Source organism: Heliconius melpomene, chromosome 11 (assembly GCF_056956725.1).
Source record: "Heliconius melpomene rosina isolate 202511_hmr_F chromosome 11, ASM5695672v1, whole genome shotgun sequence".
Lineage (NCBI taxonomy): Eukaryota > Metazoa > Arthropoda > Insecta > Lepidoptera > Nymphalidae > Heliconius > Heliconius melpomene.
The window spans coordinates 2,038,151-2,063,220 of record NC_140399.1 but is presented as its reverse complement, the minus strand read 5'-3'; the positions used below and the strand labels follow the sequence as shown (position 1 = coordinate 2,063,220).

The 25,070-nt window shown below is 29.7% G+C and overlaps 1 protein-coding gene across 10 annotated transcripts; it reads right to left on the bottom strand.

Moving 5' to 3' along the window:
- Nucleotides 1-1,079: 1,079 nt before the first annotated feature.
- On the bottom strand, nucleotides 1,080-24,769 carry LOC146534287 (anoctamin-1-like). 10 transcript variants are annotated; one of them, XM_085193149.1, is made up of 21 exons: nucleotides 24,188-24,769; nucleotides 21,863-21,960; nucleotides 18,182-18,289; nucleotides 16,212-16,428; nucleotides 15,686-15,751; nucleotides 14,866-14,934; nucleotides 12,584-12,744; nucleotides 12,305-12,473; nucleotides 11,901-12,021; nucleotides 11,359-11,470; nucleotides 11,098-11,258; nucleotides 10,641-10,777; nucleotides 9,926-10,192; nucleotides 9,609-9,812; nucleotides 9,007-9,155; nucleotides 8,764-8,849; nucleotides 8,374-8,579; nucleotides 7,827-7,984; nucleotides 7,374-7,476; nucleotides 6,940-7,172; nucleotides 1,080-4,417 (listed from the first exon to the last, which is right to left on the bottom strand). In XM_085193149.1, the coding sequence occupies exons 1-20, from the start codon at nucleotides 24,416-24,418 to the stop codon at nucleotides 6,948-6,950; spliced, it is 3,048 nt and encodes a 1,015-aa protein (XP_085049275.1). In that variant the 5' UTR covers nucleotides 24,419-24,769; the 3' UTR covers nucleotides 1,080-4,417; nucleotides 6,940-6,947. The 10 variants fall into 10 exon arrangements, with proteins under 10 accessions (XP_085049275.1, XP_085049271.1, XP_085049277.1 ...); XM_085193145.1 differs by having other exon boundaries at nucleotides 6,968-7,172; nucleotides 24,188-24,768; XM_085193151.1 differs by lacking the exon at nucleotides 24,188-24,769 and adding an exon at nucleotides 22,432-22,575 and having other exon boundaries at nucleotides 6,968-7,172.
- Between the last annotated feature and the right edge of the window lie 301 nt (nucleotides 24,770-25,070).

Below are 25,070 nucleotides of genomic sequence, written 5' to 3'. Positions count from 1 at the left end.
TAAGAAGTTTCTTTTTTCTTTCTTAGTAATCGATTTACTTGTACAAACTTTTCTGTGCAAATAGAATACTTAATCTATATAGTATTGGTATTGGATTTATGTATTCATTCTTTTATTAGAACAGGACGTATATTGGTTACCATAATTTAACTAAAAACTTGTTTTAATATATAAAATAAAGACCCATAAGTGACGTCATGGTAGAAACCTCATAAGAAAATTTAAAAAGAACAGATTCCCTTTTCGCTTTTTACCACTCTCAAGGTAAGGTAATTTATTCTTACTTTAATAATTATAAAATTTACGTTAAAAATTCAAAAACTCTTAAAATTATTCTAATATCACTGAAAATGAAATAAAAATTAAAAGCAATAATTTTTCATAGTAATAAATGGGAAATAGCATTTATGTAGCCTAATAAGAAAACACTAATTGATAATAATTTGTTTAATAAACAGAACGCAGAACAGTCTGTTTGCAGAATTCAATAAGGCCTTGATCTTGTTACGAATTGCCCTCACAATAAATATCACTTTAGGCTGAATGCTTGCTGACAAATATCAATCGTAATTATTATCATATTTTCTATTTTTTTTTAAATTCTACCTTCAGAAAGGACATTCCTTTAAAATTTATCAGAATTTCTATAAAGGCGTCAAAAACATTTTTTGGACTATACTTGCTTAATTTTTTAATTTTTTTATATTATCTTATTAAATTTGTAACTTAAGTTTATGAATTAGTAGTGTTAAGACACTCCGTTCCCCACTTTCCCCGTGTTGAATGGGAGAACTCAACTCGACACCAAAGCGAAAAAATGGAAATATAAACGTAAATAAATATTTCACTTCCTCGAGTGGAGATCGAATCCACAACTTGCGTTATAGTCACACACTTGTGCCGTTGCGCCACGACGACCTCTACTGGCCTCAATGGTCAAGTATTTAATTAAATACAATTACATAAGCCACGTATACATATGTAAATGGTTTAGCGAGACGAATATCTCACATAATTAATTAAAACCACATACAACACAACAAAAGGATTTTCTATTGAGGAAATAATAAAACAATCAATACCAGGAAACTCCATATAATCATATAAACATTATAAATACAAGCGTTTCACGTTATATAGCGATTGTTAACAATAACCAATTTAGTAACAAACATTCAAAGCTGGACTGCGTCTACCCTAATCTAATTTTATTGTGACTTTTTCCTATGCATCCATTATTAATAGTCCAGTCATTTACAGTACTTTCGACGAGTCGTGGCTGTTCTGAAGTTAAGTTTTCTGAACTTTAACGCATTAATATTCAGGAAGCAAATAAAAAAAAAAGATAGATAAAACCTCAAAATCAAATCCATATCTAACTTCAGAGCGGCCGCGACTCGTCGAGCATACTGTTATTTCTTTTTATAAACAATAGTTCAACGATAAACATTTTTTAATTATCTAACTGTATTGTACCTCGTAAAATAAGATATTAATAAAAAATGCATATCACGGTCTTATTGGTTGGTCTCGAATATATTTTTTTAATTGAGACAATATTTAATTGTTGATTTCAAAAATTGGAAAAAATATATCTTTGGAGACATTCATCTCTGTCTTTCGTTATCTTTTTATTTATATTATTTTTTTATGTATTTCAAATTATTCCATATATTTATCGTCTCATTTAAATTTGAACCTACAACTTAAATTGAAATAGGCAGTTCATTGGTAACTTTTCTGGGTTTTTATGGAGATTATAAAAATTATAATAGATAGCTTTTGACAATCTTTTTGAAATACTCAGTTTCAACATATAATATAATATATATAATATTAAAACTTAAAACAAGTGACAAATTATTCTTCTAGCTTTTAGCTTCATTGGAGTTGTTAATATTTGTCAAAAACTACTCTCAAGATAAAAAAAATGAAATTATAGCTTATAGAGTATAAGAACGTAATAAAGTACAGTACTATACAACAATATATATTATAAAATATTTTATACGCAACATTCCTTAGCTTTGGTACAAATTACACATAAATAAATAATATTACAACATCATTAATTTTATGAATTAAAATTTAGAAAATCTACATATTTTAATTTATGTTTTCATTAGTATTTGTGTAAGGACAATTTTTAGGTAAAGTTTTGATTACTTATAATTTCATTTTTAAAGTATATTTAAAGGTATAATGCAAAAAAACACTATACTCACATAAAAGAAAATCAAAGTTGCCTTAATTAAGTTTAAATATTTAATTTTTATAGCCACAGCCAATAAAATTATAATGAAATAAAATTTGGTTTCGATATACAAACTCACATTTCACACAAATTTAAAACTACTTCAAATATATAATTAGAGTATTTCATTATAAAGAAGATTTCTTTTTTTTTTAATAAACAAAATATAAACAAAATGAGAGACATCATCCATAAGCAAATTTAGCTACAAAATGGACACAAAAATTAATTGCCAAAGATCTCAAATTAATATTAATATTTTTATATAAAACAGTAAATTGTAAATAAAATGAGTACCAAAAAATTTATATTATATATTTTTATAATAAACTCTCTTTTCTTTTAGATTTCGTACCACAGACTATAATATATAAAAAAAGTAACGGCACATCACTAACGTACACCACTAAGCGTTCAAAATGGACGACTGCATTCTACCAATTATAGTTTGTAATGAACACTATTTATTATCCACATAAAGCGTTCGAGCACTACATTTTTGATTTTAGCTTCGAGATTAAAAATATTTCTGTAAAAGTCCATATTATATTGGTTTACATGAAAAGAAAACTATTTTGGAAATGGATTGGAGTTTACTATTTAAATTCTTGAACTTATACTAGTTTAGACTTACATTAGAATTTGTGATCGCAAATTGTTTTACACCTCAGGTTTAAACAAAAAAATAGTTTCTTGATCATAGTTTGGACTTTTACAGTAACATAAAAGATATTTTTTTAACAAAATACATTAAAAGTAAGAACAGAAAGATAATATATTAAATACAAATAATACATTCGTATATAATGCGATATGAGATTCCTTTTTATATTAAAGCTGAGTAATTTGCAAAAATATATATATGTCCTTAATTGTCCTTAATTGCACTTTTTTGGGTTATTTTGAACCCAAAAAAGTGCAATTAAGGACAGTCCATTATTTCTCTTCAATACAACGATATGTCTCATCTATTAAGTACAAATAGCTTTTATAAAACTATAAGATTTTGAGATTTTTATATATATGAAAAAATTACGCATTTCTTATAGCAACATGGCTGTTTGTACAATTGTGCGATGCCCATATAATGAGTATAATATATATTTAACAATAGGTTTTCATCATATATATGTATGTATGCATTACATATAACTAATATATAATTTTATGCTTCTAACTTTCCATACATTTTCAAAAAATACCAACATTTTTTTTTAATAAAAGTGAACACACAATATAACACTCATTATATAATATGTATCTAGACACGAAAGCTTCAAAAGCTAATTTAAATAGTTGGCTTTAACAGTTTTGGAATAAAAAAACAATTATAAAATACACTTAAGCATATTATATAATATTATGATTTAAATATATTCTTACTTTACACAAAAACACTAATTATTAGGAAACAAAGTTTTAGTAAGTAATAGTAAAAAAATCACTTGTCCAGAGCTCCCAAACATTTGGGTCATATTATTAACAGTATTGTATGAATGAACGAATAAACACATTCAGTATTTGATATTAATCCTACAGTACTAATGTAAATTACACAAAATTAAAATGGACTTTGTATACGTATATGTGTGACATTTTATCAAATGATGTATATATTTTTTTTATTTAAAATAATTATTGAAGGAACCATATAACATTAAATATATAATTATGAATAATAACCTTATCAACTTGATTTTATACTTTAATAGAACGAGGTCTAACAAGGAATCTAGCGGCATATCTCTACGGGATGAATATTCACGTCTTAATCCTATAATGGTAACCTGTGTATATATGACAAAAATATCAGTATACGGAGATATTTAAAATGTAACTTATCTATATATAAAACAAACATTGCTTTCGAGCTCAAAGAATCAGATAAAAAAATAACAACTAAAAGAACAGAATTTACCCAAACTAAAACCCACCTGAATAAATTTCAAAACTATCAAATTTCCCTAAAAATAGCAACAAATTAGGGAAATTCTTTACTTCTTTGTTAGTTTTAAACATGATCGGGTCCAGGGTTTTCTTTTGGAGGCTGTGCTACCACGTGTTTAGATAAATCTCTTATGTCTTGATGGTCACCGTGGGCAGCAAGGTCGAAGTCAGATCCTGAGAGAGATGCAAAATGGTTCCAATTGGATTCCGATTCACCTATAGAGGAAAAAAATAACTTTAGTCCAACAATAACATTGTTATAATACAATACAAAAAGTAACATTTAATAATAATTAAAGTTTTAAATAACTTAAAAGAGTTACTTGCATGTTTTTTTAAATATCTTTTTGTAAGTCTAGGAATAAGCAAAAAAGCCCGCCAAACTGCTGCAAAATTTTTTATTGTAACAAATTAATTTATAATGTACAAAGCTTTTAGTTGCTGCAAAAATTGTTCAATCTAAATTTTTAAGAAGTCCTATTAACATAATTTGACTAGTCAAGAATATAATATACAAATTAGTATATATATAAATCTATTATTATTTAACTTTTTTCATTTAAAATTAGTGATGATTAAACGGAAGAAAAGAGTCTTATAATATTTTACCCACACCTGTGTATAGTCAGCAACTTGCGTTATTTTAATATTTTATCTGGTTTCTTTGATATTATCGTCGAAAATTCTTTTTTTTTCTTGGAAAAAATATAACAGACCTACCATCCGAGCCATTGGTAGCTTTTTCTTGTACGTTCATTCGACGATTCAAAATTGCTTACACTAGTTTATTTGAATAAAGAATATGTTGAATTTATAGTGTGGTTGTAAAATTAAAACATATAACCAATTTTCAATATTAAAGTGTCTTTAATTGTAGACTGATTTTTAAGTTTATCTTTTTAAAATATAAATAAAAAATCGTATTTTTTTCCATATTATACTTTACTTTGTTAATTAAAAACCATGCATTTTATTGTGTTAGTGTACGGTGCATGCTATTACTTTTAAAAAACTCACTCATGAACGTGACGGTTGTGTCTCGATCCAGCTACTTACGAATACGTGAAAATACTAACTATATTAGAATTAAGCTCGCCTTAGTTATAAAATAAAGCAAGAACTTCAATAATACATTATTTAAAAACAACGAACACAACTTAGGAATAATAAGTACTATCCTTTGTCTTTTTACTTTGACATCTACATTTTTAACAGCGGTAATAGTTTGACATTTATCGAAGTTCCCGCCAAATTAGTAAACTGCACTGTTTGCGCATATTACACTGACTAAAATGTCACGCAGCATTTTGAGGCGTATATAACAAATACGTTCATCTATCATACAGCAAAAAAATTACGCCTTATCTATATCGCAAATGATATATTTAAACAATAATTATATTTAGTTTTCTTTAAAGTGTAGATAAACAAGATAACCAGAATTGCCGGCCGCCGACAGAATTGAGACTGTAGTGTCTTAACACTATGTTTTCTCTGCTTTCTTTGCTGTGTGCGGGATATAGCGTGAAACTAATAACATTAATACAACCTTGTGGTCGTCGTCTACAATCTACAACGGTTCAACTGCTTGAAATGAAAATAATTAAATTTTTATATTTAATTCCTATGAAGACGCTCAAATTGCACTCAATTTCTTCTAATTATATATTTATATCAAAAGATAACAGCTTGTTGAAAGATTAGAAACAAAGATTCTATCAAACTTACACTAATATTATAAAGCTAACGAATTTGTTTAGTTGAACGCGCAAATCTCAGAAAGTACAGGTCCCAATTGAAGAACTCTTTTTGTGTTGGAGAATCAATTAATGGAGGAAGGATATAGGCATATTACATCACATCCTATATTATCCTATATTATCAATCCTATATTACATCATGTTAATCTGTTCGACATAACTCACTCATCATCATCATCATCACTCATCTATAAATACTTCATAAAAATTCTTAGTCTATTTGACAGCAAAGCTATTTTAATACCCAAAGTAAAAGTGCTAAGCTTTATATAAGCGGCCCTTAAAGAACTAAAATCGTCAACAATATTCGCAATCTACTCCACTATTTACATAATACCTGTAATAAAAATGTCGCTTTAAAAATTATTAATTTCAAAATAAAAATAAATAATCATTCAATTATTAAAATCCGCCTAGTTTCTGTCAAAATCCAAAAATATATGCCTCAAAATGGAATGGAATTAAAAAAATTAATTGAATAAAATATTTAAAATTTAGATTAGTCATCACACTAAGGACAAGATGACGATTAAGCCAAAACGAAACTAACACTCAGTCAGTGTATAAACACACACAATACAGTCGTATATCGGAGTTTGTTCATTGGTGTATATAAAAAAAGAATATAAAATAAGAAAATGTTTTTTTAATATCATTAATTATCTAATTCAATCCCTTCAAAAAGTCAGTTTATTATGTACCTAATAAAAACCATATTCAGATTCAGATTTTGTAATTAAAGGCCAAAGCCAAACAAACGCCAAAAAAGCAGATGAGAAAGAAAAAATTGGCCAAATGGGATTGATTTGGCCTATTTCACCAGTATTAGTAGTAGTATATATTCTCAACTTAAAAATAATAAAAGATAAATTCTGACAAAAAAAAGTAGGCTGAGTAAACACCACTACTATTAGCTCAGAAAAAAAGTCAAAACGTCCCACCAATGAACAAACCCGCACAAAACAAAGCACTGCCTACCGTAACCATTAAACGGGTGTTGAAAGACCTGGATCCTTATCCCGGTAATCACGGTGATCTCGCATATTATCCGGGCGGGATAAAAGCGGTGTTCGGCCCAGGGAACGAGCTCGGGTCTCTTCCATTATGAAACTGTTTATGACGTATGCCTCACGCCGGATTCGATCCCGCAGCTCCCCGGACATGTCCGGGATGGCCCACCGTACTATTATCATCACCAGAGCAACTACATTCTGAAAGGTATTTGAATAGTTACATAACGTGTGATTCATCTTAGTAAGAATAATGAAAATTTAATAATAATAGACATGTTTACAATATATCTTTATATTCATAATTTATTCATATAAACTACACTTAAAATAGTATAACATTTTTTTTCTACTAACTTAAAAGTAATAATTTAAATAATTAGAAATATAAAAATGTCTTACTTCAAAAACAACTACAAACGCCAATCGCGCGCCCATCACGTGCCAGTACCAATTTGAATGTTCATAGTCGTCGCCGTCTTTGTAATACCAGTAGCCGGGATAACTAATAAATTTTGAAAATTTTAAAATTACAATATTTATACAGTAAAGTGAGTGAGGCCAGTCGTGGCGCAGGGTCGAACCCACACGAGGAGATGAAATATTTATGTAACATTTCATGTTGAGAGGCGGAACTAAACGCCGCTCTGTACACAATAGAAAAAAATGTTAATGGTGCATTCTGTTATGATTCCGAATGGCGGATATTTCTAATAACTATCTACTAATCTAAATAAATGAAGGTAATTATTAGAAATACCTGCCCTTCGAATTATCCCGGTGTACCTTACCGTTATAAGATTTTTAAATATTTTTTTATGTATAAATATATATATTTCTAGTATCAAAATTCACCTGCACATAGTTTCATTATATTTAGAATTCGGCAAGTGCTGTAACACGGTTATATTGAAATCTGTCAATGTATGATTCACATATTGATTCATAGAGCCCGTCGTAAACTGGTATACGAGTCGTGGTATAAATTCAGATGTGAAAGCTATTATGAAACCCTGAAAAATAAACACAAAAATAACATTAAAAAAATATTTATTTCGCACACACAATATCTGTACAATAATACAATTATCAAAGGACGTAATACAATACGTGAATAGGCGGCCGTATCTCTCTCTTACAGGCAACTTAATCAAACTGATCTATTAGGCCGAATCAGAGCGGCATAAAGTTTTGCCACTCAACATACGATATCTTCAGAATTTGGCGAAAAGTGGAGAACGGAGTATCTTAACACTAGGCTTCCGTGCGTGGATATAAACAAAAAATGTAATTTTACTGTCTAAGAAGTCGAGTACCACCCCTAACAGCCGAACATTCGAATCTTTTTACTCAATTTTTACATTATTACAAAATTTTAACACTAAAATAACATAATACTCACATTAGTAATAATACTAAGTTTCCCAATGGAATCCAATATACGATACCACACGCCTATATCAGTAACCCTCTGAGGCACTGGTCGACGGTAACAAGTTAGGAACTTCTTAGCATCTAGACGCATTTCTAGTACATTATTTATTAACGCGAATAACGGAGCTAACGGGAACGCCGCTACGAATATCGTTACGAATCCGTATTGAAGTACTGGAAATAATAGTTGCTGTTAGGTTATATTTTAGTAATTTGTTGATGAAGGTTGCAATGTACTTATGAAATTACAAAGAACACTAATATATAGAATTTAATAATATCATTTTTATCAAAAACGAATAATGTTATAATTTAAGACAATATATCATATATGCACTAATATTATAATTGAACTTACCCATTTCTAAATATTCTGGGAACAGGCCCATATTACCAAAGTCTACCAACTTGAAATCTTTAACCCATTGCATTGGACTTTTGATTCTAAAAAATTATGTTTAATATAAAATACATATTTAAAAGATAGTAGTAAATAAAATTCTTAGATACAAAAGCGCTTATATACTACACTATAGCACTATATAATTACAAATACGTATAAAAATTAAATATTGTAATATAGTATACAAGTATTCCTTACGTTTTTTTCCTACCAATAGCCCTTATAATGTTCCACCATTTCAGGAAGTACGGCATCATCATTTCAACTATAGTATTTATGAATTGTTTGCCCACCATTATGATGGCCAATTGAATTGATAGTTCTAAGAGACAGCCGCCGGGAGAACACTTAAAAAAAGAAAAAATAAATAAAAATTCGAGAGTAGATAAGAAATGTTCACTGACAATAAAATAGAATAAATAAACAGCAATAACCGAACTTACTATTCCTGAATCATAACTTTATTTATTTCCAACTTTAAGCTGTATGCTGCATGTAGCAGGGTAACAGAGTAAATTATGTTCATTCTCCACTTTCCGTCCTATTTTCAAAATATTGTAAAGGGGTTGAACTCAAAGCCAAATTTTGGGTTACCAAAGCACAAAAAACTAAAATAATTCACCGAGTAAATATCGAACCCACAATAATGGCATTCGCAGATGCACGCGAATCCACTGTATTACGATACGACTTATACTTCTTAATAGTAAAGAAACAAATTTAATATATCTTGAAATAAAATGTATTAATTTAAGTTTAATACATTTATAGTAATTATTATTATACAAAAAGCTATTTACCTCCTCTTGCCTATGACCGAAGAACCTCACATAGTCACCGGGACGACCCACAAACTTGCCTTTGAAAAACGCTATATAAAATATCGACGCGTAATAATTAACGAACTGTAATAAATATATTTTGAGTGTTAAAGAATCGTCAAATTCTGTTTGTGTTCGCAATAGTTCCTTTTCTGTGAGCCATTCTGCGAGATATTGGTATATCTGAAATAATAATTTAAATTTATATTCTTTCATTTATAAGACTTTATGAAAAAAAGACAACATTTTTAGGTTACATCACTATTATTTCATAAAATCGATAACTCAATACTCACATAATTAAAAATACATATAAAAACCAAGTTAATACACGCAGCCGTAGCGGTAGTAAACATTATAGGGCTGTACGTTATAAGCACGTTGTCTTGTTGCCGCAAGATGGCGGCGCCGAGCAGCGACATGCGGTACAACACTACGCCGAGGACCGTCGCCAGCGCCAGTAAAATAAGTAGTGCCACGACACTAAACGACATTAGCGTGGCGGGAAGTCGCATCCTCCAGAAGGGCACCATTGGTTCTCTCTCGCCGGTCACTACGTTCAGCTGTGGACTTTTAGTGTTGAGTATCAAGTTTTTAAATATATATTTTTTAATGAATAGAAGTTAGCTTCAAACTGTATCTCGTACATAGCAATGTAGGCAGAGGGAAACTGGGAACCTAGTATTACTACACTCCATTCCGTTCCCATTAAGATAGTTGTCCATTTTCCGCCAAATTCAAATAAAAATATTAAATATTTCATTTCCTCGAGAAGGAATCGAATCCACAACCTGTAGCATTTACAGTCACAAGCTTACGCTCCTGCGCCTCGAGTGGTCTCAAATACGTGTTGTCAAAGAAAACAGCAAATTAAGTCTCAAATTAATATCTCAAGCTATTTCTTTATCCCGCTGCATTCAAATTTAAATATTAATAAAAAAATTACCAAAATTCAGGCAAAAGATCTATTTCTAATGTTTGTCTACTATAGATACATGCTAGATTTCTCACCTGAGTCCTCTTAACGTGAGCTAGTCTTGCCAAATATTGCGGCCTCGGGTGTTCTTCATACACGTCAAACCCAGTTAAATCCCATCGATGCGTCATTTCCGCTGAATATCTCTTCCATAATTCCAGAAAACAGGCGCCTGTAAAAAAATATACAACAATGAATGTGTTATTATTGACTGTTTTATATTCACCATCACCTTGTAATTTGAAAGTATTGTATTTTTTTTATATGTAGTTTTTTTAATACAGTGCTTCTATTTGAATAAAAGTATAATAGTGATTATATGTGGACCAAAGAATAATTTCTATTAGCAAATGAGGATTTTTACTAATAGGATATTCTTTGGATGAGTCAAATTATATATGAATATAAGTTTAAGCCGGCGAAGCCGTGGGTGAAACGGTAGTAGATACTGTACTATATTAATAATTATTATCATTTATTAATTATACTTACCCCAAAAACTCATGAATATAGCAAAAAACACAGTAGTTGGGTTATCAAAGAGGTAAGTTATTCGCGACTGTAGACATGTCGCCCTCAAATCCCAGAAATCGCAGTAATAATCGCATTGAGGACACATTTTTATTGACGAGTTGTAATTGCATATGTCTTCACTGTAAAATAAAGATTGTTTATGTTTCTATATCTTGAATAATACACGGAAGAAATAGAATCTGTAGTAGGAATCTTTTGTTTTATAAAAAAACTCGTTACCTAGGTTTGTTTTGGAACACAGTGGCAGCCGAGTATATAACACAAATGAGACCAACAAGAGACGCAGGGATCAACATATGAGTGTAAAAACCAAGCCACGCGAAATATAAACCTAGAAAAAATTATATTTTAATTAATATGCACGATATTCTAAAAAGTATAAATTATTTCATAAAGTCGAGGTCAATCGTTAAGTGGCAAAAAGTGTGCCTGTAAACGCGACTGGTTGTGGATTCTATCCCCACTCCAAGAAATAAAATATTTATTAAAATGTATACTTTCGTTTGTTCGCTCTGGTGTAGAGGCAAAGCGTGGCATTGAGTTCCGCCACTCAACACGCAATGCCTCCAGAATTCGGTGGAAAATGGGGAATGGAGTCTTAACACTAGGTTCTGCTGAATGCGGGATACAGCGTGAAGATATTTTCATAAAGTATTTCGAGAAGATAATGGTGAAACTAAATGCCAAGTTTATTTGATCCATATCTATAATTAGAGTTTTAAATTAGATAATACTTTAAATACAATTAATTTAATACAAACCAATTTTAACGCCAAAATAGTCTTTAACATAGTCCAAAGGCTGGTATTTAAGACATTTAGAAACACTCGCCCATTCAGTGTAGAGCAAATGTCGCATCGACCCTGGAGTTTTGAGATCACCCTGTGAATGAATTAAAATCAAAATATATTTATAATAGAATAAAACCTAAAGATTAAAACTGAGTTTAATAATAACTGAACTCTACTTTATTTCCTGTATGTTTCAAAGTCTAACAAGACTAAGAAAACGAAAATAAAGTGGTCATCGAACTCTTTACATTTACAGTCAGACGCTGTAACACTGCATCTCATATACATAAACTTTTCCCTTAAATAGAAATCGAACCCCCAACAACCGGTCAAATAAGTGCCCAATTAACTTAAATTATAATATAATTACTCACATCATGTAAAGGATAAGCCGCACTATAAATATTGTTAGCTATTAAACGTGCTATTCCAAACGCGAAGTCGTCGCTGGCCGCCCTGGAGAACTTCTTTCTGTCCAAAATAAACTGAACTATACGAGAACGTATCGATGGCGTCCAAAAACATTCAGCTGATGTGTCGAATCTGTGGAAATGGAATTAAATATTGAGATTTTTATTAGAAGAAAAGATTAAGATATTTATTGCTAAGCTAACAACACTTTCAGGGAATCTCCACTGTAATGTAACACTTACAAGTATTCTTTGTCCTTAGAATATATCGCTGTCAATCTATGTTTCCTCTCAGGGAACATGGCGGGGTCGACTCTTATTTTAGACATAACTTGATTCCAACATTCCTCCATTTTGTCCAAGCAACTGTTTGTTTTTTCATGTACATCCTTTAAAGCTGTAAACTGGAAGCATAATTAAAATATAATGTTGCCAATAAATCGAAAATCATCAATAATTTTTCATTCATTAGTAAATTCTAGTCTATCAATGTTGTGATGTAAAATAAAAAAAAAATAAACAGTAATTGAAAACAAATATGAATAATTGAAAAATTTATAAACTACTCATTTTTAATGTTTTCGTTTTTCATTATTCAACATGCTATATTAGTGTGAATGACATATTTTTTTTTTCTATAAAAACATGGCACAAATACGAACATTTACATATGCATCTACTACGTAATTATTTAAATTTAGTAGCCGCCTGACACATTAGGAACAAATTATAATATGTTATTAACAAAACACTTACATGCAAGAAATATTTGAAATTATAATAAATACAAAATCTATATATTTAGTATTTACTTAAATCATAAGAAATGTCAAGTAAGCTTTTTAATTTGCTTATTTTTTTTATATACCTCTAGTGATATGGCAGCTTCGAACTACGTTCCGTACTTCCCAAAAAATATTTATGTTAAAAACTACAATTGAGATTTTCTAAGGATCAGGGTACCTTGTTTAAATAAAATTAACTAAAATATCATAAATATATGTACCAATCATGCATGTAATACATTATACAGACTACATTTTTTTTCTACTATTTTTAGTAATTATTACTGGCTGCTCAAGCAAAATTACATCTAGGTTAATTGCATAGAAATGAATAAGGCTACTTATACACACTTTACTCATGCCTAGCTACAACAAGTTTATAAATTAATTTGTTTCTACTTTACTAGTTTATTAAGTTAATTTTTAGTTCTAAATCTGCATATTAAAAAGACTGTAAATCATTGAAAAAGACTGGAAGTTATTAGGGATACATTTAGATAAACATGCACTAAACACCACTAAGGCATCACAATATCTATTAAAATAAATTGTGAAAATGGGACGAATCAAACAAAAAATTTTAAAACAGGTTAATTTTTTAATGGTTATTTTTTTTAATTTGTAAATATTATTTTATATAACAAGATATATAGTGATTACCATAACCAATCAAGTAGTTTATTAAAAGTCCAATGTCGATATAGCGACTGTTAAGTAGCAAACCTTTACCAAATTTGAAGACATACAGAGTAATTTGTTTCAATTTCATATACCTACTAGCGACCTACACGCAGCTTCGCCCGCTTAAGCTTAATTATAAAATATAGTTTTTTCTAAATCCGTTGAGTAGTTTTTGCTTAAAATTGGAACAAACATCCATCATCCACAAAATTTGACATTATATTATTAGGAAGTTATAACAAATAACACACGATGTAAGTGTTCAATTATTTTAAAAAATTAAATAAAATCTCATGTATTTGTATCCCGCACATGGGTAGAACCTAGTGTAAAGACACTCCGTTCCCATTAATACACTACCGTTCACCATTTTCCGCAGAATTCTGGAGCTATTGCGTTTTGAGTGATATTTAATTTCATTGAGTAGGGAATGAACTCATAACTTGTCGCGGTAATAGTCGTGCGCCACGACTGTATCTAAGGTCATAAGTTTTTTTAAAATAAATAATTGTATACTACGTCGACAGATTTTAATAAAATTAAGGTATTAGGTAATAAATTTACTTGCAATTAACGATATACTTTATCATTTGCAATAATTTTTATCAGTAATGTTTTTGTAAAAATAACATCAATCAATCAAAGTCTTATAATAAAACTGGAACACATTTAATTTGATATAATACTAAATAATTGATAAACGAATGGCCAAAGTAAATCAGTCTCAATGCTGAGATTGATCTTGAGATGCCGTTTTCATTCATAATTTATAAATTTTATACATATCTAATAAAAACGGCATCTCAATATCAATCTCAGGGTTGAGAGCTATTCATGAATACGTGCCTTTAACGCTTTGACGAAAATAGGAACAGATGCACCGTCCAATCCAAAATATTAAAGAACAAAATCAAAGAAATAAAAAAAAACCTCCCTAACAAATATAGAGAGATTTTTACGTAATTTTACGTCTGTATGTCCCCAAAAGAAATGTCTGTTAAAAACCAAAGCTGTATTATTAGCGTAAGCAGTACGTCCGCAGTCGCGACAGCCGCATACCTTAGACATATACATCGCAGCGTTCAGTATTGCGTTCGTTTTCCCACCTTTTCTTATCTTACTGCATTCCTACGAATATATGAGTATATTTTTATTTTGATTTCACGCTGTATCCCGCATATAGCAGGATAGACAGACGGAACTTAGTGTTAAGACACTCTATTCTCCGCTTTTCACAAATTTTTGAGATACTGCTTGGCGGAATTCAACGCGGTGCTTTTGTCTTGCCAGAGCGCAGAAAAAAACAATTTAAAAATAACGCCCCATAACTAAATGGGGATTGAACCCACTACCATTGCGATTACTGCGCACCACTGTATCACGATTTTATTTTGATAATTTTCTTGTATTTTCTAACAAGGCCGTAATTAGCTGATTATACGAAGTCATTTAAATTGCCAATCAATTTACTCATTTTTTAATTTGCCAGATAACTTATAAGCCCATAAATTTATTTAGCATATAAATTTTATAATTTTTGTTTTATTTATAGTTTAAATACTTTATTTAAATTAAATTAATATAATAATGTGCAATCAAACACAAACAATACAATAAAAGGGTGATAAATACACAAATATGTAACTAAAAAAATATAAATATAAATTAAAAAGTAAATAATTATAATAAACAGATAAAATAAAAATAAAAGCTACATTTGTAAATAGAAGCTTATCTAAATCAGCCTTTTTAGGTACATCAACAATCATTCTACAGAACACTTAAAGACAGACACATGTCCAGAATCTAACTTAAATTGATGCCTAAAATTAACACATTTTTTAAATTATTTTTCATAATTATCAAAATACAAACTTACCTTCATTGGCATCCTAAGTTTTAAAACTTCGCTGTAATCTTTCAAAACGGCTAAAGGCGCGTGAATCTGAAAATTTTAATTATTCTATTACGTTTCACGTTTTGTGCTGCAATTAGCATCAGAGAAAGCGCAACGGTTGCAAGTTCGACTCCCACCTGCAAATAGTAGATATAGATGCAATAATTCTATAAAAAAAAACTCTACAATGATATTCGAGCTTTTCAGCTCTAATAATTGACAGTTACGAAGTGACTCAAGATCTCTCTGCTTATTAACCTGTTTAATAAGGGAGGTGGAATGACATTAAACATATTACACTAACCTATAAACTATTCATTTTTTAACTTCACGCTATATCCTGCTTACAGCAGGGTAGGCAGATGCAACTTCCCCATTTTCCGCCGGATTCTGGAGGCATTTAGTGTTAAGTGACGGAACTAAACGGCGCACGTTTCCTCGAGATCAGAGCGAAGAAATAACAATCTTAAATATTTCATAATCTCTACCTTAAATCACACTTACTAACCTTAATGAAATGCAATCCATGTAAATTCTCAGGCGCTTCCTTCTCAAGTTGCAAACCCTCGTTTTCCAAGTTCTGCTCAAATATCTCCCTGTACGCGTACGCCTCTGGTGTGGTCGCGTCGTCTTTGCCTGATTCCCATACTAGTACGAAGTCGACTGACCTTACACCGTCATTGAAGGTCAACGATGGGTTATTTAGTATACCGCCCATTACGATCCTGAATATGAGAAAAAAATTTACTACTTTTCCTTTTTTTATAAGTTTATATTAAGAAATTCTGTTCTCGATTATCCATCTATTTTGGAGACAATAGGAAGGTAGAGTTTAACACTGTACTTTATCTAACCCAATCGAGACAATAAAAATATATGTACTTGAAATATGGGTATTCTAAGGAGTAGGGATGAAATCCTTAACTATATCATGTACTGCTACTTTCCACTATGGCGTTAATAATATACAAATATATACCTATTATGTAAATTCATAGAAATAACAGAAAATTAAGTTTTAAGAAATTTAGACATGCGTAGACCCAATTAATTAATGAACCACATTCAACCCTATATTTTCATATTATAATTACCACCACACCTCGCCTTGGGGACAAATAAAGCGGACATGTCAACAACCCAATGCTAACATTTATAGTACTAACAATAGAATTTCGAAACAATAGGTAAAACAATAGAAAATAAATATTTATATTAAGAAAGGCATATTTTTAATAAATATATATGTATATAACCTTATTATACTATCCATATAAAGGCTTATTTGTTTAAATTTATATGCTCATGAAAGTACCAAGTTTTATAAGTGATTTGCGTCGGTTTATCCACCCACTTATCTAATCTTAAACAGGATGACATAAGTGGTTATTATGCTTATTGTACCACGATTTAAAAAAATATATTCACATCGTTGTAGTAACATCATTAGTTTCTATTTCTATATTGAAAGATTATATTATTTCTTTGTAAACTGTTCAATTAATTCTCATCGATGTTAGAATTTGTTTATTTTTTTGTTTCATATAGTCCGATTCCCTCGAGTAGGAACTCGTTGCGACGACCTCTTTCAACCACCTCTTTCGACCTCTTAAACTACTTATAGTTATTAAAAGTGAAAAGCCAATAATATCGATTTTTTTCACAATAATCTCATATGTTTTTAATTTGTATTACATTAATAAAATAGTATGCATGTAAGCCGCGAAGCTCACAATTAATAATCAAAAAGGAACATGAAAATATACATTTAACATTTTTCTCAGGTTTCTAATAATTACAACATCGGAGTTCTATTTCCCTCCAAATACTTTTACGTGGAGTTCTTTTTTCAAAAATATTTTTTATATCAACAAACTAAAGATAACAGATTATAAATATTAAAAAGCAATTATAACATAAAATAACAAAATGGTGCTCTTTAAAAAGTGCATATAAGCCAACTTCTATGTGCATAGTGCATAATGTGGAACAAATGTTTTATAAGGTCGATATAAAACACGATCTGTGAAAATGTAAAACACGCTTCATAGCCCAAGAACAATCACGAGAGCAATTTTCTTTATACACTATCGCTGTTAATGTGTTAGACGTAATTTAAAAAATATATAAGAAATTAAGCACAGTAATTGATTAAAATAATAATTATAAAAATTATTTAGATCTTTTTATAAGTTTTTTTTTACAGTGAATATAAAAAAATATTTTCTAAGTTAGTGACATTGACGCACAGATAAAATAAATAACCGATTATTTACGTAGATCCGTCATTGAAAAAGCATTTTGGCGGATTTTGAAGAAAATGTTTGACAGTTACATTAAACACTTAACTAAACTAATCCTCGAATATAAAAAAATATACTAATTATGATCAAATCTCAAATATTTCATACAATAATAACATAAAATGGCTACAAATGGTTTTTACATATTCATAAACCCTATTTCTGTCCTACTCACGAGCAATGGTTGGCCGTAGCTTTGCTATTGTTAACGTCGACATCTTGGACTGGCTCCCCGCATCCACACTCTTCCGCTGGACGAGTGGATGCATCGCTGCCATTGTCCCTGTAAAGTTAGTTGCTACGCTTCTATACTATGGTTACGTTATAATAATAGTGTTAAGACACTACGTTCTCTACTTTCCGTTCCAATTTCGAGACACTGCTTCTTGAGCGACGGAACTAGCCACGCTTTGTTTTATTAAAGCGGAGAAATGATAATATAAGCATTTCATCGAACGGGCACTGTCTCTACATTTATAAAATTATTAATATTACAAACCTTCTAAAAATTAATAACCGATGACCTGATGTAGCAAGATGAAAGCATCCTTTTGATGTACTAATTATTGTGATTTTAAAACAAATGATAGATGAATATTAATAATGAATTTAAATTCTACGATTCATATTATAATAAATAATCTACTATAGATATTATTTTAATAACATTTAAAAATTGACACTTAGTTTATATGAAGCAGGTATAAATGCAATTTCTGTTTAGTTTTTGCCATTATTTCAAACTAAAGTTAGTCACTATGCTTCTAAATATAAATAAGTTATTTTCTTAGAATAAAAGAAAGAAATATCTCTTTCATATTTCCAGTAAATAATACTTATAAATTATACATAATATCCTATGATAGATAAATAATGTATTCGCCTAGTTGACTTCCTGTCCTTGCACCAATTACAATGTACCGAGTCCATTTGATTCACGTTTGTAAATAGACTAGTTTAATAGAATAGTTTAAAACAACAATAACACTCTAATTATCAGAACAATTTTTAATGTAACTTTATAGATATCTTTAAACAAATTTATCCTTTAAATTACTTGACCTATAGCAAATATATACCTAATTAAAATTATTTATTTATGATACACTGTCCTGTTAAATAAATATAATTGATCAAGTTCTAACATATTATTATTATTATTTAGACCGTATTATTATTCAAATAAATAATCACGGAAATTTTTAAAAACAAACACTAAGTAAGTAAACTAATAAAACTGTGATTACAAACATATTGTGTGTCTTATGGCCTATGGCGTAACCCAACGCCGCTCTTTCCTAATTGCAGTGAAAAAGCGCTATAACAGAGCGTGTGGAGTATCTACCATATACATTTTTTATTTATTTTTTTAGTTTCACGCAGTATTTCACATGTCACAACAGGGTAAGCAGAGGGAACCCAGTATAAAGAAACTGAATTCTCCGTTCCGTTTTCCGCAGAATTTTGGAGGTATTGTATATTAAGTGGCGGAACTCAACGCCACTCTCGATACCAGAGATGAAAATATTTCATTTCCTCGAGTGAGAATCGAATCCACAACCCGTCACGTTTACAATCACACGCTAGTGCCCTCGCACCACGACTGGCCTCTATTCATATATATTTATTAACTTAATTTTCAGAGGAAATGAGAGAATGGGCATCACTCAGCAAACGGATAGACGCAAATTGATGACGCCATCGATTATAGTCCAATGATGTACACGAGGGTAATGCACTGATATGAAAGAACTAGGTATTTATTGTATGTTCATGTTTTTTTTACATTTTGAAAGTGTTATTCCACACTTAGGAAAGAAATTTTTAGAAACGTATAAAAATTGATCGTAGCGGGATTTGAACCTGCGCCTCTAGCGGTCCAAACTTATTTTTTTTCCTAGCTAGAATTTTATTTATGGTCCACCATAATGTACATATTATAATCGTATATCACAATCTGTTATAAACGAAACGTGAACCCAAAAATACTTAACAAAACTTATTTTAAAGAAATTATTTTTAGATTCTTATATAAATTCTATAAAATAATATCTTTAAAAAAGGTTTTTTCACTCATTTTTTTTACTTATTATACTTAATGCAATATTTTTTTGAATTAAAATTATTAAATTTTCTCTGTCTGTATCTACACATTTGTTATTTACATGCTAATTTTGATATATTGGACCTATAATTTGAATACTCTTCAAATTCCTTTAAGAATAGATACGTCCACTTTTTATATGTGACTTTATAGATCTATCTTTCTAAAGTTTAGAAAAACACTTTAAGTAAATGTTAGTCTATTTTTACATTAATAAACATAAATAAAACACCTAAGTCACTATAAAAAAATATTTTTTCCTTCAAATAAACTTTAACCGTAGAATTAACTATAGATTATTATTAAATAAAAAATCTCAACAACTAATACATAATAGCAAGTATAATTAAAATTTAATAATTTAATATGTGATGCCGTCGCGGTGCAGGGCACACAAGGGTGTCACTGAAACGCGACGGTTGTGGGTTCAATCACCACATGAGGAAATGAATTGTTATTTAATGATATTTTCATTTATTCGCTTTGGCACCAAGGCAAAAGCCCGGCGTTGAGTGCCGCCACGCCAATAAATCGGCAGAAAGTGGGGAACAGAGCGTCTTAACACCAGGTTCCCTCTGCCTACCCTGCTGTGTGCAGGATACAGCGTGTTGATACAGTGATTTGATTACATTTTTTTTAAACTGTACCGTTAATGTAACAGGTAGCTGTTATAACATATTGTTTAAAATTAAAAATCTCAACAATTAAATACGTAATAGCAGGTATAATTAGTTTAATAATATATTTTCCTCATGACCGTTTCCCAGTTTACTGTTTAAACTTTGCATTATTCACATAACCGCAAACAATTTAATATGTGAATCACAGATTATTGTATAACCACCGAAAAATATGACAGTGCATCAAATTTTAATGATTTTTATTATTCAAAATAAGTTTTTTCTGCTCAAAAATATTTTTTTCTTCGTTAACGTAAATTTTTATAATAGGTAAGCGTGATCAAGCCTTTAAAAAATCTCCATAAGGAAAGACCATTTCGGAATGGATATGTTTAATTGCTTAATAAACAATAAAGAAAAGGCATTGAACTTTCACAGTAATCATTCGTTAAAATAAGAGTCCGGTTAACACGATGGAATACTTAAATATACAGAAAACATTAAAAAAAAGAACTGTTTATTTATACACGTCCCTATCACCTCATTAGTTATATATAGTTAAAAAAACACGATAGTTTCGCATCAACGAAAGTTTAAAAAAGTTAAATGAACAGTTAACAAACACATGCGGCACACGACAAATAGACCAATGACATCACACACCCGCATACATAAAGCGTCAGAACAATGAGTAGTCGCCGTCTGGGTTTTAGAAACCGACAAAAAATATAATATATCTCTAAGCATCTTAGATATTTTAAAGGAAAACCAGAAAAAAATTAACGAAAATCACTAATTTACAGTGCAAATTCTTTGTGCTCATTTTATATCTGCTGTTTTAACAGCGGTGGAGCTTAACACTGTACTTTTCTTTTACCAGACAGAGGAAAAATATATGTTAATCAGAATCATAAACAACCCACTGAGTAGGATCGAACCCACAAACATAATTTCCCTTTAAAACTATTCCACTGCACTGCAACTGCATCCAACCATTATAATTCAATTGACAAATATTATTTATGTATTAAATTTCAATATATTACCAAAAATTACATATAAGGAGCTAAATAAAAAAGTTTTTAATAACTTTTTTTGGCGGGTACATAACGTCATTGGCATCTACACTCACCTATCGGTGTTCATATCCTGTGACAGATTGTCCTGGTACGTACTCAACACAGACATTGCTTGCAAGTCGGCGATCCTCTCTTCCACCGCTTTCTCCTTCTAATCCAAAAACATTCAGATCAACCAAAACGAGTCAAAAATTTTACATTTTACTTGTTTAATGTCGATATATGTGGCAGTGTAGGTGGAGATTAGGCTCAACGACCTTGTCACCGTTCTAAATACTAAATACTACCGCAAAAAAAACGAAAAGTATTTTAAAGACTAGTACGTACTTTAACAACTTAATAAATATAAATAAATGTATCGTTCAAGAGATATTACAAAAACAACAAACACGCATTCATAGAGTTCTCACGGGTTATATTTACTCGTACAGCATAATACAAAGGGAAGGTAAAAGTAAATATTCGTACTTTAAAATTTTCGCACCTCATACGTTTTCTAAACACTCTATTACCACCGGCGTCGTATAAAACGTACGATACAACTTCTATGAAACATCTCGCTATCATTTTATTAACATTAAAACGGACTGTATCGTTGGAAAAAACGTAAGAAACTACCGACCTTGCGTTTACGTCGTCTTGGTGGAACTCTGAATCATTTGACTGTTTGATTAGCATCCATTGCTACCTGTTATACTTTACATGCATATCTTTTTTGTGTTATATTATATAATAAAATTGATAAGAAATTTTATTTGTAAATTTATCTCGTTTGTGTTCGGAGATGCGTTTGAAATGGCAACTTTTATTAATGAAGTAAATTTTTTTATCATTATAATGAGTAATAGTTACAATGTTGATCTTACTTAGTCATTTGAAACTGTTTGTGGTAAAGTTGGAAATGATAATTAAGTAAGTCCTTCTATAAACAATAAGAGATATTTAAATGTATTGCATTACATACAATTATTTTTGCTTTTGTTAAAATAAAATTTAAATAATCATATTTTACAACTCATATGATTGTTCTCCATATACAATAAATAAATTTAACCAACAAAGTATATAGTTTTTTATGATTGTATGTATTAAACAAGATAACACAACCGCTATAAACGAAACTGAGTTTACAACTGAATACAATTATTGCTATATGACATGAATAACCATATATTGTGTACTAATTTTGTTAAATGCCGCTAATCATAATTAACTCAAGTCCTTCGAGATTTGTATTTTTAAAAACACAATGAAACCAATTACTTTAATTAACCACACATTATCGGATACTGTTTTAAAAAAACGGATAGTATTGTTTGAATATTTAACTATTTTAAATATATAATTTTAAAACTTTTTTTTTTTAATTCACTATTTATGTACTCTATATAATTGGGTGTGCCGAGAGAACATAGTTATACTGTGTGTTGAGTGAAAATCAATTTAACTCCAAGCTGTTACTACCAGAGCAGGGAAATAAAGAGAGAGAGAGAGAGATCAAACCCATCACATTTAATACAAGATTATCTACCTAGTGTCATTATACATAACATCTAGTGTTTAACTTAATACATAGGTGAATAATTTTTATATATTTTACAAACAGAGCCATAAAGCAAAAAAAGCTATAATCTTAGAAATTTTAATCTGTTTATGACTATAATCTGTTGTACTTTGAGTCTTATTAAAAATAAATATTTTTCTCTTAACATTCTAATGGTAATTGCAATAGTAAAGTGAATATCATTTTTTATTATTATTTTATGTATTTAATTTAATATTAAAATAATTTACAAATAGTTAATTTCTATAACATTACTCTGTTTATATCATTGTTTTTCTTTTCTTTTTATAAAATCTGTTAGTTTCTTGTTTATTAGATGTAGCATTATTTTTCAAATAGGACACAAAAGGAACTGACTCTTTTAATTATTTGTTTTGGATGAGTAATTAATATACTAAGATTCTGTTAAGTGGAAAATCATTTGACTTTATGAGTCATATAGCTAATTGTATCATATCCATAAGTAAGCATTAAGATTAACAATGTTGTTAAGGGTATACACTACTAATTTACACTAATGTATTTTTTTTATTAAATAGTTCTACACACAAGTACAGTTTTTGTTATTGCATATGTTTACCTTTCTTCTATTCATTTAGTAGGTAATTAAGTGAAAAAATATTAGTAGAAAAATATTACCCAGAAATCAGACCTTAGTAGGAATTTAAAGTAAACATTATAGTAGGTATATTTAAAAAAAAGAAATATAAATATATTTAATTATATATAATATAAATATATTTAATTAAAAATAATTTTAAATTATTTTTTTCATTAACTAAAAAGGTAACATATATGAAACTTATACACTTACTTCGAAAAATGTTCCATCTCCATCCTGGAATAGCTGTTCGAGCGCAAGTTCATTGCGTTGGGCATCCGATAAAAAGGACTCGGTTTCCGCCGCGTCTGACGGTTTATGGTGAAGTTTTACTGTGCCAGCAAATATAGGAGTCGCTATCTTTGGCGTAAAAACATTTTCTTCAGGTCTCTCCAACAAAGGCTTAGGGATATCTTCTTCGAGAGAAGGATCTCCGTCAGACATCACATAAAACTCACTGAACGTTCAAATCACTGTATCACTGAACTGTATGTAATGATTTAATAATTATTCCAACTTATCATGCTTTAACTTAAGTTTTGAAACGATTAGTCATGAGCAAGGAAGGTGCCAACTACTATTAAACGTTCAAGGCCTGTTTTTATGAATATTATCCTTTTTTAACAATAAAAACTATTTAAATTTCACTTAAATTAAGTACCCACGTATTACGTGATAATAAATTGGATAATAAATCAGTCTTTACTAATAAACCAATGAAGTGAAGGTAGTAATGAGACGACTAGAAAAGCAATCTTGAACGAGCTTATTTTAGCAACTTTACTCTCCTTGTCAACTTGTCACCTTTCAATACCATATGACAGTTGCCTGATATTTTTTTTTAATTAAATTAATCGCTAATGAAGTGTTTTTTTATTCCAATAGGGAAACGATGTGAAACGTTGAATTCGAAGTTTTATTAAAATATAATTATAAATATTGAGTTAATGAATTTGCATATTTTAAACCTAAAAATTGTCAATCACATTACATATTTTATTTTACATGATTTTGTCGGTTTATATTGTTGTGTAGTGTAATACAATTGTGCATATTATCAATTACGGTTGTAAATAGGCATCAATAGACCCATTCA

Excerpts from the sequence above, each read along its gene's own strand:
- LOC146534287 (XM_085193145.1), bottom strand. The coding sequence starts at position 24,418 with ATGTCTGACGGAGATCCTTCTCTCGAAGAAGATATCCCTAAGCCTTTG. Across the intron at positions 8,850-9,006 it reads GCTATTGGTAGGAAAAAAAC|AATCAAAAGTCCAATGCAAT; the intron begins GTAAGGAATACT and ends ATAATTTTTTAG. Across the intron at positions 7,985-8,373 it reads AACTTAGTATTATTACTAAT|GGTTTCATAATAGCTTTCAC; the intron begins GTGAGTATTATG and ends TTTATTTTTCAG.